Source organism: Trichechus manatus, unplaced genomic scaffold (assembly GCF_000243295.1).
Source record: "Trichechus manatus latirostris isolate Lorelei unplaced genomic scaffold, TriManLat1.0 scaffold00087, whole genome shotgun sequence".
Taxonomy (NCBI): domain Eukaryota; kingdom Metazoa; phylum Chordata; class Mammalia; order Sirenia; family Trichechidae; genus Trichechus; species Trichechus manatus.
In genome coordinates, this window is record NW_004444023.1 from 1,952,770 (window position 1) to 1,966,012 (window position 13,243).

Here is a 13,243-nt window from a genome sequence, read left to right on the forward strand (position 1 = left end):
AGAGGTTGGGGCCGGGGGGCCGGGTGGGCGAGGTGGGGTGGGCAGGAGGCCCACGCCGGGCGGTGGCTTGGGCAGGGGGTTGATGCCCTGCTTCTTCAGTTCCTCAACTTCCTTCTCATCCTCAGCACCCGCTTCTGCGTCGTCAGCCAGCATCTGCGGGGACAGAGTGGACACGGGGAGTGAGCCTCTGACAGCGCTGACAGCACCACAGCCCTCCTTAGAAAGAAAGGGCCGCTTGCTAGCACATGGTCAAATCTGAAAGTGGTCTTGGGGACCCCGACACAGATCCCTTAGTGGATCCTAATGCGGGCTCTGAGGTGCCACACCTCAGCTTTGGCACTGCTCACACGAGCCTGTGAGATAAACTTTGCTGGCTCCTCTGCCCTGGGTCGGGGGCGGCGGCGGCCGGGCTGCAGCAGTAGGACCCCTCTGGGAGGAGCCCGAAGGACAGGTGGGGCTCTCCCCAGGACTGACTGGCCAGGCTTAGAGCCAATGTGTGTCAGGTAGCTCACAGCTTCTCTCTCTTCCTTACTATTACTAGAGGGTCAAAGAAGATGGTGGGTTCTGGGGGAGGTGCAAAAAGGATAAGCAGAAACCACATGTGATCTACGGCACAGGGAGACCTGCTGGAAGCCGCATCTTAACAAGTGCCTGTGGCGCCTGAGAAGCAGTGCTGAAAGCAGCCGGCTAGGGCCAGCCCAGCATCTTCCGATGGCGCGCAGCTGTTCTCGGGGTGGAGACACCGCCCGTGGGTCCTACTGGTCTGCTGCCCTGACCACGGTCTGCTCACTTCCCTAGGGCGAGCTAGCCCTGTAGACTTCTCTCCGAGTGTCTGCCTCGAGGGCTCCCTCACTGCCCTGGCCTGGTGTCGCCAGCACGTGCCCTAGAGGCCCAACCTGCTTGTGGTCATCGCTGCACCTCGTGCCAAGGGCGGTGCCCAGCACACACTGAAAGCACATCTGTTGGGCGAATGACTGAGTGAGACAAGAAAATGCCCGCGTCTCCCTCTGCATGATGGCCCCCAGAGAGCATCTCGTCATAGAGAGCAAAGGCAGTGCCGGGAGGTGAAGGTGTTGGCTGCTCCCCACTCGCTCTTCCCCTGGAGGACTTCTGTGCTGCCAGCTCCCCAAAGTCCTGCCCCCACCCCCTCTCTCCAGCCAGGCATGATAGACCACTGACCCTTGCTGTGCCTCAGTCAGCGAGTCTGGAACCAGAGCCACCACCGTGTTCCCTACACCGCCTCCTGTGCTACTGGCACGAGCTCGGCTCTGCCAACAACAGACCCTCCATCCACCTGTCCATCCCCAACCCAACCCTCCTCTTATCCCCACACCTGACACTGGCCTGGAGCTGCCGCCCGGCCCCCCTCAACAGCTCACCACCCACTTCTCCTGCACTCTGGCCTCACCCCCCTGCCCATCCCCCACCACTCTTTGCACCCCAGCAGGGCAGAGCAGCCTTCCCATCACAAAGATGTCCATGCCTCCATGGCTAAATTCTTTCGATGGCTCCTCAATGCCCGCAGGTGAAAGAAAGGTAATAGGGTCATACCTCATTAAACACGAACAAGCTTGACCACATCTTTTCTCCACCCTCACCTTCCACAGCACCTTCCTTGGTCTGGCCTCCACTCTCTCTTGCACCCCAGCTGTCACCCGGCACGCCCCGTTCCTCTCCCTCACACCCTGGTACCCACTGCTGCCAACCATCCAGGGGGCTCTGCCCTCTCGTGCCCATTTGGGGCTGCAGAACGTGCCGTACTTGTCCTAATACTCAGCACAGCACACAGACAATCTGGCCAGCATCCCTCTTCTCCAGGAATCAAGACTGTGCTGATCTTTTTGCTGACGTTTGTGCAGCACTCAACATACAGGAAAAAAACCCATTGTCAGCAAGTCAATTCCAACTCATAGCAACCCTATAGGACAGAGTAGAACTGCCCCATAGAGTTTCCAAGGCTGTAATCTTTACAGAAGCAGACTGCCACATCTTTCTCCTGTGCAGTGGCTGGTGGGTTTGAACTGCTGACCTTTCAGTTCGCAGCTGAGCGCTTAACCACTGTGCCACAAGGACTCCTTTTCAGCACACAGAGGGCACCTCATAAATCCATGATGGACTGGAGGAATTAAAGCCCTGACTTACAGAACAGCCACTGCCGCCGCCAGGACCATCCTCCTGAGCTCTTACCTCCCCAGGCAGAGTCTGCATGTGGCACCTAACCTTCCCAGCCGCACCCTGGTCGAGGCTCCCGTCTCCGCTCCCCGGGTGCGCACCTCGCACCCTGCTCCCCCACCCCGTGCGGACCCCACATGTCCTGAAGGAGATTCCATCTCTGGACATATACTGCCTCCCTGCTCTCATCTCTTCACTCATCTGTCGTCTCCCACCCTGGGCGCTGACTCGTCTCTCACTTGTCTTTGTTGCTCCAGAGCCCAGAACGTTTTCGTTTAAAATACATAAAAGATACCATCAGAAGAAGGGGCGTGCCTGTTCCTGCAGCTCCCATCCCAGTCTAGACACCTCACACCCCTCCCTGGCCTTGCAGCCAGCAGGGAAAGTGGCCCAGCTTCCAGGCCTTTCCCATAAGAAGAGGAGCCAGTGCCTGTCTGGGTCTCACCACCCCATTCACACGATTGGTCCTGACTGAGCTGAGGGGGTTCCAGAAAGCAGAGCCACCCTCTCAGAATCTCAAGGGACAGAAGTGTCACACTGGCAGAAATGCAAAGGCCTGTGGCCAAGCTTGGACAAGCACCAAGAGGCCAGCACCCACTGCACAAATAAACCCGAGTCAACTGGTAAAAAACTCTAAGTTTTCACCCCAACCTGGAAACAACCCAAATGTCCTTCAACTGATGACTGGGTGAACAAACATAGATACGTCCACAGTAATGGAACAGTATGGATATATCTATGTTTATCCACAGTAACGGAACACTACTCAGCAACTAATACTAATGAACTACTGATGCTCGCCACAAGAGTGAACACACTTTGCTGAGTGAAGGAAACCAGGTTCAAAAGGCTCCAACACACCCACACCCACACACCCACACGGCTACATGTATATGTATTTTTAAAGGCTTTCCACACTGTACAAGTCCACTGATAGGATACTCTTGAGAAGGCAAAACTAAAGGGACAGAAAACAGGTCAGTGGTTGCCAGAGGCTGGGGGCAGGGAGAGCACAGAAGAGTTTTTGAGGTGACGGGATGAATTTTCTATATCTGATGGTGAGATGGTTACACGATTCTGCGTTCATCAAAACTCACAGAACAGTACGCTAAACAGACTTTGGATACATATTATACCTCAATAACCCTGACGAATCCCTGGGTGGTATAAACAATTAACTCACTTAGCTGCGGTGCAATGGATTACTTTTACAAGGCCTTTTTCACCTACAAAATGATCGGGTGGGATTATGCAAATAAGGTACTTGTGGCCCACAAAGGGGACTGGACAGCTTGCTAATAATGCGAATAAGGTGCATGGAACCCCTGTTGGGGTTGGACCATGCAAATACAGTGTATGGAACCCTAACGCGGGGACTGGTCAGTTTTGTCACGATGCTAGGCTTAAAAAAGAGCCAGTGCCAGAGCAGAGAGGGGATCTCGCTACCACCAAACAAGAAAAGCAGGGAGTGGAGCACATCCTTTGGACCCAAGGTCCCTGCGCTGAGAACCTCCTATACCCAGGAGACAGAGAAAGCAATAACATCTGAGACAGTGCAAGATGATGAGAAGCAGTGGCTGAGAAACGGCAGAACCAGAACACTAGAACGAGATGGCATGGTAGGCTTCCTGGCCCATGGAGCAAGGCGGTTACAGTGAATGTGCCAACCCATGGAGCAAGACAGCTGAGACTCTTCGGGCAAAAGGCTTCTTGGCGGAGTGGGGTGTCTTTGGGCACTTACTGGCAGAGCTAAAGAGCTTTGTAACACTTGCCCTACGAGCAGGGCAGAGGCGAGGCCGAGAGGCGAGGCCGAGAGGCGAGGCCGAGAGGCCTGCCTGCAGGCACAACTGAGAAGAAGCTGTCCTGACTGAAGAACTGTATCCTGAGTCATTCCTAATCCTGAATTGTAACCTGTTACTTCCCTAATAAAACCCATAATTGTAAGTATTTTGAGTTCTGTATGATCACTGCAATGAATTAACAAACCCAGCAGAGAAGTAGAGTGCCGTGAGAGGGACGGCTGGTGTCAGGTAAAAAGGCTGGCAGGTGGAGGTATGTTTGACCTTCACTTCATAGGAAACAGCCTTGGGCTGAGGTCGATCTTGATTCTCCTCTCCCCTGAAGTTATAGGATCTCAGACACCATCGTGCCATTTTTACACTAACCAAAAGGTTAACAGTTTGAATCCACCCAGAAGCACTTCAAAAGAAAGGCCTGGGGTCTACTTCCAAAAACTCAACCACTGAAAACCCTATGGAGCACAGTTCTACTCTGAAACACATGGGGTTGCCATGAGTTGGAATCAACTTGATGGCAACTGGAAAAAAACTGGAAATGTGACTACAGAACATTTAGGTGTCACTGAAGTGTTTAACTGTAAAGGGCCATGATGCATACAACTTACCACTCTCAAATGGTTCAAAAAAATACACACACATATAAACTGAGACCAAATGCTAAAGCAAATGGAGTTAAATATAAATAACAGATGAATCTGGGTGAAGGGAAGTCTGTACTGCTTGCGCTGCTCACTCCAGGTAAGGTCAATGCCAACCAGAAAGGCAGGCACATTTCCACATCTGGATTAAACGGCTAGAAATGGATGTTTCTGGACAGATGGAAATGTTATCAAGAAGTGGGAAAGTCAAGTTGAATAAAAGAGCAAAGACATTTCAGGAGAGGATGGCTCAAAGGCCTAACCCTCAGTGGCACCATAGCCAGGACCCAGATCTGCCCGGGAGACCCAGGTCTCTAGCTCTGGTCAACTATGCTGAACACTTTCCAGGCCAAAAGCACAAGGGGCCCCATGACTTCACTAGGGTTAATCTAGGTCCTTCCTCCTCTATGGCAACTAAAAGGACAACTTCCTACAGGGTCATTTGAGGAACTCTGGTGGCAAAGTGGTTAAGCACTCGGCTGCTAACCGAATGGTTGACGGTTCGAACCCGCCAGCCACTCTGCATGAGAAAGATGTGGCAGTCAGCTTCCATAAAGATTACAGCCTTAAAAACCCTATGGGGCAGTTCTACTCTATCCTACAGAGTCGCTATGAGTCGGAATCGACTCAATGGCAATGAGGCTAGACGGTCATTTAAGTTTTACTTTTTGATCACCCAGACTCAATTCTAGCATGGCTATTCCAGGTTCAACACTAACTTCTAACCTACTGGAACTTGACTTTAGCTAGGGAATGGTACCAACGCTTTTAAAACATCTGTGGCCAGAAGCTGAAACGTACTGCCCCCTTTGCTTTGGGTTTTCATCAGGACACCTAGAGCTATGTCGTCCAGCACGGGGGTCACTGGCTATTGAGCACTTGAAATGTGGCTAGTTCAAATGGAGATGGGCTGCAGGTGTAAAACAAGCACAAGATTTCAAAAACTTAGCACCAAAAAATATATACAAAATATCTCAACAATGTTTTCATATTTACTGCTTGTTGAAATGATAGTTGGATATACTGGGTTAAATGAAATACACTGCTAAAATTAATTTCGCCTGTCTTTTTGCTTTTCTTTTTTTTAATGCGGCTACTAGAAAATTTTACATGGAATCTATGGCTTGCGGTGTGTTCCTGTCGGACTGCATCTTGAGCACAAACCCTGAGCCACCAGCAGGGCGCAGGCCTCAGCCTGACATTGTTGAGTTCTTTGAATGAGAAATGAGGTATCATTAGTCTTTCCACTGATTACACTGCAAAATGACTCAGACTCTAGTAATTATTGATTATAAAACCCTATTCCTAGGGTAACAGGCTCCCCAAAGGGGCTGGCGAAGATGACAACTTTTTCCATGAATGTTTTGCCAGCGACAAGGGGATGTTGTCTCACTTCTGCTTGTACAGGACTTCCCCTGAGCCACTCCATGCAGCACCTGCCACCATTTAAACATGGCAGTCACTGAGGGATGAATTCCGGAAGTTGGCCGATGCACTGAGGGACTCGACCTTTTCCACCTAGAAAAAACAACCCAACTCCTAAAATATCTTAAGAACTAGAAGTTCTAGCAGGAAAGCCTTCGTCTGAAAGGAGACCTGTTCTCACCGCATTTGCACCTCAGGAAACATGCATGGGAACTGGGGACCCCTGAAGTCCTAAGCCCGACTCCTAGGGGAGAACAACAGACAACAGGGTGAATTTCAAGTGCCACCCGGCAAGTGAGAGGGTCCTAACGCCTCATCCAGGAAGACCCCCCTTCTACGATCCTCCATTTCCTGTACTTCCTCAACTGCCTAAGAAAGTCCGTCTGTCAGCCTGTCATGCTGTGGCAGCTTGTGTGTTGCTGTGATGCTGGAAGCTAAGCAACCAACATTTCACATACCAGCAGGGTCACCTATAGTGGACAGGTTTCAGTGGAGCTTCCAGACTACGACAGACCAGGAAGAAGGACCTGGCGATCTACTTCTGAAAAAAAAATCAGCCAAGGAAAACCTTATGATTCACAACAGAATACTGTCCAATATAGTGCTGGGAGATGAGGCACTCAAAATACATAGCGGCTGCAACAACGGACTTGATTCAAGCATACCAACAATCGTGAAGATGGCATAGGACCGGGCTACATTCCATCCTGTTGCTCTACTGTACATGGGGTTGCCGTGAGTCAGTCAACTTGACAGCAGCTAACAACTAACAAGTTTTGCAAAGAAATATTTGATGTTTCCATCAAAACGGAACCACCCCAACTCTTCTTTTTTGGGCATCACAGGCGCTCTCTAAGAGACAACTGAGAAGTCACCAGCTGTGTCTGAAGACACGCCAGGCAACATTCCTTTCATACAGCCGCCCCTCCACACCCAACAGGAGCCCTGGTGGCTCAGTGGTTAAAAACTTGGCTGCTAACCAAAAGGTTGGCACTATAAACCCACCATCTGCTCCTCAGGAGAAAAATGCAGTAGTCTGCTTCCATAAAGATTACAGTCTTGGAAACCCTATGGGAGCAGTTCAGCTGTGTCATACAGGGTCACTATGACTAGACGGAATTGACTAGACAGCAACAGGTTTTTTTCCCCACCCCCAACAGGAGCCCTGGTGGCACAGCGGTTAAGTGCTGGGCTGCTAATCTTAAGGTTCGAACCCACCAGCAGCTCCATGGGAAGAGAGATGTGGCAGTCGGCTTCCATAAAGATCACAGCCTTGGAAGCCCAATGGGGCAGCTCTACTCTCTCTTATAGTGTCACCATGAGCTAGAATTTATTTGACAATGGGTTTATAGTTTTATTCTGGTGCTGCCCTCAACTAAAAACAGCAGCAGTCTGCCCTGGCCAGAGATAAGACACATGCGGGACCAGCTCAAGTTCCCTCACAGAAAAGAACACAGTTCCTGTTTCCTCCTTAAAATGGCCCAGAGCGCTTGGGACTGATGCAGCTGGAAATTCTGATCCTCTCCCCCAGGACAGCGGGGTAGGCTGGAGTGCCCAGTCGACGGGAGACTGTGGGCCCGCTGCATGACTCCCAAGTGGGCGCTCACCTTATCCAAGAGCTCCCTGGTCTCCTCAGTCAGCGGGTCGTGGGAGAACATGCAGTCATCGCCGTTGATGCAGTTCCCAGTCGTGTGGTACAACTTACACGGGAAATCTCGTTCACGGCAAATTAAGGTAAACACTTCACTTCATGGACCCTATCTGAGGACAGAAGCCAATCCCTTTTGTTCTGAAGGTGAAGAAATGGGAGCTCAGAGGTGAGGTGCCTTGCTCGAGGTGGCACAGCGGGCAGGTAGCACACCCAAGATCAGCCCCAGTTCTTAAAACACGGGCTCCTGAGCTCCTCCTGCCCTGCTATGCTGGCACTGGGGTGGTGTCCCCAGATCCTCAGTGGGAAAAGGGAAGTTAAGCTCCACAGCCAATTGGAAAAATCTCAGAAAGCCAACAGGCAAGTCTTGAGAGTGTATGTAAAGTAACACACAGCGTGTGTGCCTCGGTGTACTCATCTGCAAAATGAGAACAGCAGCCCCACATCACAGGGCGGGTGTGAGGAGTATTTAAGGTGGATACGCATAGCGCCCAGTGCAGAAAGCGCTCACAGTGAGGCCAGCCATCACCCCACTAAGGAGAAGTCCTGCCCCTTATTCAGGCCCGATGCGGGCTGTAACAAAGGATATCATGCATATATGGGCAGTTCTCGGCTCGGGCACAGAATCCAGTGATATAAAACTTGCACAGTTCTCGCTTCTTTGGTAGTTCGATGTCATGGCTAAAATTGCAGTGGTCTCCCTGAAAGGGAAGGGACGAGAAGGTAAGGTGGTGGCACAGTGAGCCCTGACAACTTTGTCACCACAAGAAGACAGGGAAGGGGAGGGACAACCAGGGCCACCTGGGGAACGGGCCCAGGAAGGCAGGCTCACAGGCTCTCAACCTCATTTCCCACCAGTCTGGTAGCGTCTGACGTCCGACTTCTAGAAACAGCTTGTGCTTTCTCTCAGGCCTCCGGGCCTCTCCAGACCCACCAAGTCCCAATTCTCCCAGCTCCAGCCCACTGCCTTCACCTCCTTTCTCCCTCCTCTTTCCTTCACTTCCTTGCTATCTCCCCTTTCACAATTTTCAACAGTAATTTTGTGCCATCAGCTACGTGGCAGCCAAGGCTAGTCACCTACCCAGCATGCAGCCCTATGCTTTATAACAGCACCCCAATTTTATTTGGGGGAAGAATGCCTTCAGCTAAAAATATTCCATTTCCCAGCCTCTCTTGCAGTTCTGATCAGTGAGATGTTAGCAAAAGTCCCTGGGGAGGACAATACTTCCCAAATAAAAAGACCCCTTCACCCATTTTTGTTCCTCGTAGCCCTTCGGTGTGATGCCTAGAGGCACAGCAGCCACCATGCAACCACGAGGACAAAAGCCACGTTTAAAAATGGCAGAACAGAAGGCAGGAAGGAACCTGGGGTCCCCAGGGTGCCCTATGACTGAAGTAGCCCCTTACCCATGTGCAGCGCCCTTCCACGAAGTACTTGCAGATGACTTTGCCTTTCTTGTCGGACTGCTGGTGGGGCTTGTCGTGGTCGCTCCTCCGGTAGTTTCCTCCACCACCATCCTGTTGGGGACACGGAGCCTGGGTGAAAGGGAAACGTGAGAGAAGGGAGGGGGAGAAACACGAGACAAGGGAGGGGGAGACGAGGTAGAGACAGGGTCTAAGTGGAAAGACTGACAGGAGAACTTGGCAGATGGGGGTGGGTGTTCACTTGACAGGAGTGTCTTCGTGTGACAAGAGTGTTTACAGACAGGTTGTTGCCAACACTTGAGCTGCAGGCAGGGCTGGAGCCTGGCCTTATGGAGTGACAGCACTCTGACAGAAAAAGCTCTGGTGCTGGGAGGTGCTGGTGACCGAAGATTCAAGTTTCGCATGAATACCCCAGGAGGGTGCATGCAACTTCCTCTAAACCCTCCAGGCTTAACTGCGTGGGTCGCTGAGAGCCTTTCTAGCCACGGAGACTCATTTTCAGGAACTGCCGAGGCTGCCAGAGATGTGTTTAAGAACAGAGGGTCTCACCAGCAGCAGGTCCCCCAAGAAAGATGATTAACATAGATCATCTCTATGGGGAATGGCTGACAGGAGCCGGCAGACAGGATCAGACTCACAGGACCCTTCTTTAAAAAAATCCGAAGGGTGAGAATTGTTGCACAACTCAAAGAATGTAATCAATGTCAGTGAACTGTACATGTAGAAGTTGTTGAACTGGTGTATGCCGTGTGTATATTCTCAACAACATATGAAATAAATTATTTCTAAAAAAAAGTAACGTACTGAGAATATTGTCAGAATAATTAAAGTTATATATTGCTTTTAATTCATGTTATTAAAAAAAAGAAATCAACTATTAAAATGAAAAACTATCCAAGATGGGGCCTTGGCCAAGAACATCAGATCAGGGGGACGAGCCGACTCACGCCCATGTCCTCGTCGTAGAAGTCCTCGTCATCGTTCATTCCACCCTTGTTCATGCCTCCACGGCTCCCTCCACGACCACGGCCCCGGCCCATCCCTTTCCCTCGGCCTCGGGAGCCCCGGCCTCGGCCTCGACTTAAACCTGCGGAGGGGAGGAATGGTGTTGGCCCATGGGGCCTCGCCTGGACCCAAGACCTACAGCTGCCTGAGGAGCGCCCACTGAGCGCGCTGCCTCCTGGGCCCCTGCTCACCTCGTCCTCGTCCGTCCTTGGACCGGCGGTACTGGTTCAGCTCCTTGGAATACTCGTCGTAATCGTCGTCTCCCACTGGCTCCTCACTTTCTCCATACTGGACGTCCGGAGGGAAGGAGAGCAGGGAAGTGTCATGTAGGCGACACTTAACGCGGTCCCTAACTGGACCCTTCTCCCGTTTGTGTATTCAGGACGCCCTAACTTCAGAGCGGAGGGCAGGTGACCAACCACAGGGACTCATGCCTGTGACCCCACTTCACAGACCATACCTGAGTGTGGGAGTCCTCATCCTCCAACGTGGTCTTCACTCCTAACACCCCCACCCCACTAGGCAGATCAACTGCAGCACCTCATCCCTCCTCCTGGACAACTGTGCAGCTATAAAAAGAAAGGAGGCTCACCCAGTACTGACAGATACGGATAACGGTGAGGACAGTACACTCGTGTGTGTGCACATGTGTGGGGGGAGTAAGCAAACATGTGCAGGCTATAAGGACATAAAATATTTCTAGAGGACACTCAGCAGACTCCAGGGACAGGAACTGAACCGTCGGAGTAGACGGGGTGGAAGGGAGACTGTTTTCTCTGTCCACCCTATTATACCTTTCCAGTTTTTCTATCCCTAGATAATAAATGACCCTTTTAAAAACAAGGAACCTGTCACTCGATGCTTTCTTTCCATCAGAAGGCTCACACGTCCTGCCACCTTTGTCTTACAGCAGCTCTCTATGGTGCTTGCAGGCCTGTGAGCCCACCGGCCACCCTACCAGGGCTAGAGGGAAACCTTACTTCCATCTCCTCCTCGTAGAAGTCCTCCTCATCCTCCGGGTGGTCTCCTCCCACGGAGCCTCGGCCCCTGCCTCGGCCACCCCGGCCCATGCCTCGGCCTCGAGACCCTCCACGGCTTCCTCGGCCCCTGTAGCCCCTGCCACGGCCTCGGCTGCCTGCGCAGAGATTCAGACAGGTGAGCAGGAACAGAAGTGGACCCACCATCGAGACACAAGTCAACTGAGGTTTGTGCCTAAGGTCAATCATTGTCCTCCTCCTCCTCCAGGAAGCCTTCCCAGCCCCCTGGGAGACTGATGGTGCCCTGAAAGCAGCCTCACAGGGTCTGCCTACTCAGCCCTGTGCAGCCCAGAGCTGTAGCCCGCAGCTACATGTGGTTCCGGAGCATTTGTCATGGCTGGTTCAAACTCAGAGATGCTGTGAGTAGACAACACACATTGGATTTCAAACACTTACTACAAAAAAAAAAAAAAAAAAGAGTATATCTCATTAATATAATTACATGACTTTTTTTCCAACTGCCATCCAGTAGACTCCTATTCATGACAACTGTATTAGTTATTATAACCACAGGCATAGAGATTAGGATTTATAAAACTTTTTTTACACTTAAGTGCTTTATAAGGAACAGGCTACAACTCAGGATCAGGAAGCATGTAGGCAAAGTCTTCCTTCTTCACAGGATAGCTCTCAGTTCCTCTCAGCCACGCAGTGCTCCTCTCAGCCCCCTCAGGACAGGCTCCTCTTGGCCCTGCCATCTGTCACCATCAACTGGACCCCTTCTGGGCCTGTCACCACCAGCTGTGCCGCTGGGCCCCTTCCAGGCCTGTTTTTTTTGTGTGTTTATTTTTTCCCATTCAAAAATTTATACATACATTGTTACGTGACTCTAATTGCTCTCCCCATACTACTAACAACACACTCCTTTCCACCCGATTCCCCATGTCCATTCAACCAGCTCCTAACCCTCTCTGCCTTCCCATCTCACCTACGGACAGAAGCTGCCCGTTTAGTCTCTTGTATCTACTTGAGCTAAAAGGCACACTCCTGACAAGTATCACTTTATGTCCCACAGTCCAGTCCAATCCGTCTGAAGAGTTGGCCTCGGAAATTTAATTTTAGTTCTGGGCAGAGAATCCAGGGGCCAAGATTTCTGGGGTTCCTCCAGTCTCAGTCAGATCATTAAGTCTGGTCTTTTCACTAGAATTTGAGTTCTGCACCACACCTTTCTCCTACTCCATCCGGGACACTCTGTTGTGCTCCCTATCAGGGCGGTCATTGGTGGTAGCCGGGCACCATCTAGTTCTTCTGGTCCCAGGCTGATGAAGTCTCTGGTTTATGTGGCCCTTTCTGTCTCTTGGGCTAATACTTTCCTTGTGTCTTCAGTATTCTTCATTCTCCTTTACTCCAGGTGGTTGGGACCAATTGATGCATCTTAGATGGCCGCCTGCAAGTTTTCAAGACCCAGACGCCACTCACCAAAGTAGGATGCCGAACATTTTAATAAGCTTTGTTATGCCAAATGACCTAGATGTCCCCTGAAACCATGGTCCCCAGGCCCTCATCCCTGCTACTCTGTCCCTCAAAGCATCTGATTGTATTCAGGAAACTTCTTAGCTTTGGTTTAGCCTAGTTGTGCTGACTTCCCCTGTAGTATGTACTGTCCTTCCCTTCACCTAAGATAATTCTTATCTATGATCTAGTTAGTGAATAACCCTCACCCTCCCTCCCCACGCTCGTAACCATCAAAGAATGTTTTCTTCTGTTTAAACCTTTTCTTGAGTTCTTATAATAGTGGTCTTACACAGTATTTGTCCTTCTGTAACTGACTAAATTCACTCAGCATAATGACCTCCAGCTTCCTCCATGTTGTTTTACGGCTTCATTGCTGTTCTTTATCCTGGCGTAGTATTCCATTGTGTGGATATACCATAATTTGTTTATCCATTCTTCTCGATGGCCACCTAGGTTGCTTCCGTCTTTCTGCTACTGTGAACAGTGCTGCAATGAACGTGGGTGTGCATGTATCTATTCGCGTGATGGCTCCTATTTCTCTAGGATATATTCCAAGGAGCGAGATAGCTGGATCGTATGGTACTTCTAGCTTTTTAAGGAAGCACCAAATCGATTTCCAAAGTGGTTGTACCATTTTAC

General features: G+C 50.8%; 1 protein-coding gene across 1 annotated transcript in view; it reads right to left on the minus strand.

Annotated features, from left to right (window-relative positions):
* Positions 1-13,243, minus strand: part of ZC3H4 (zinc finger CCCH-type containing 4) — a 46,267-nt gene that overhangs the window by 7,696 nt on the left and 25,328 nt on the right. The window contains exons 6-12 of the mRNA XM_023736253.1: positions 11,093-11,247; positions 10,304-10,400; positions 10,055-10,194; positions 9,090-9,200; positions 8,272-8,383; positions 7,642-7,751; positions 2-153 (exon numbers count right to left, since the gene is read on the minus strand). Of these exons, the coding sequence (XP_023592021.1) occupies positions 2-153; positions 7,642-7,751; positions 8,272-8,383; positions 9,090-9,200; positions 10,055-10,194; positions 10,304-10,400; positions 11,093-11,247 (877 nt within the window). The remainder of the gene's footprint in view (position 1; positions 154-7,641; positions 7,752-8,271; positions 8,384-9,089; positions 9,201-10,054; positions 10,195-10,303; positions 10,401-11,092; positions 11,248-13,243) is intronic.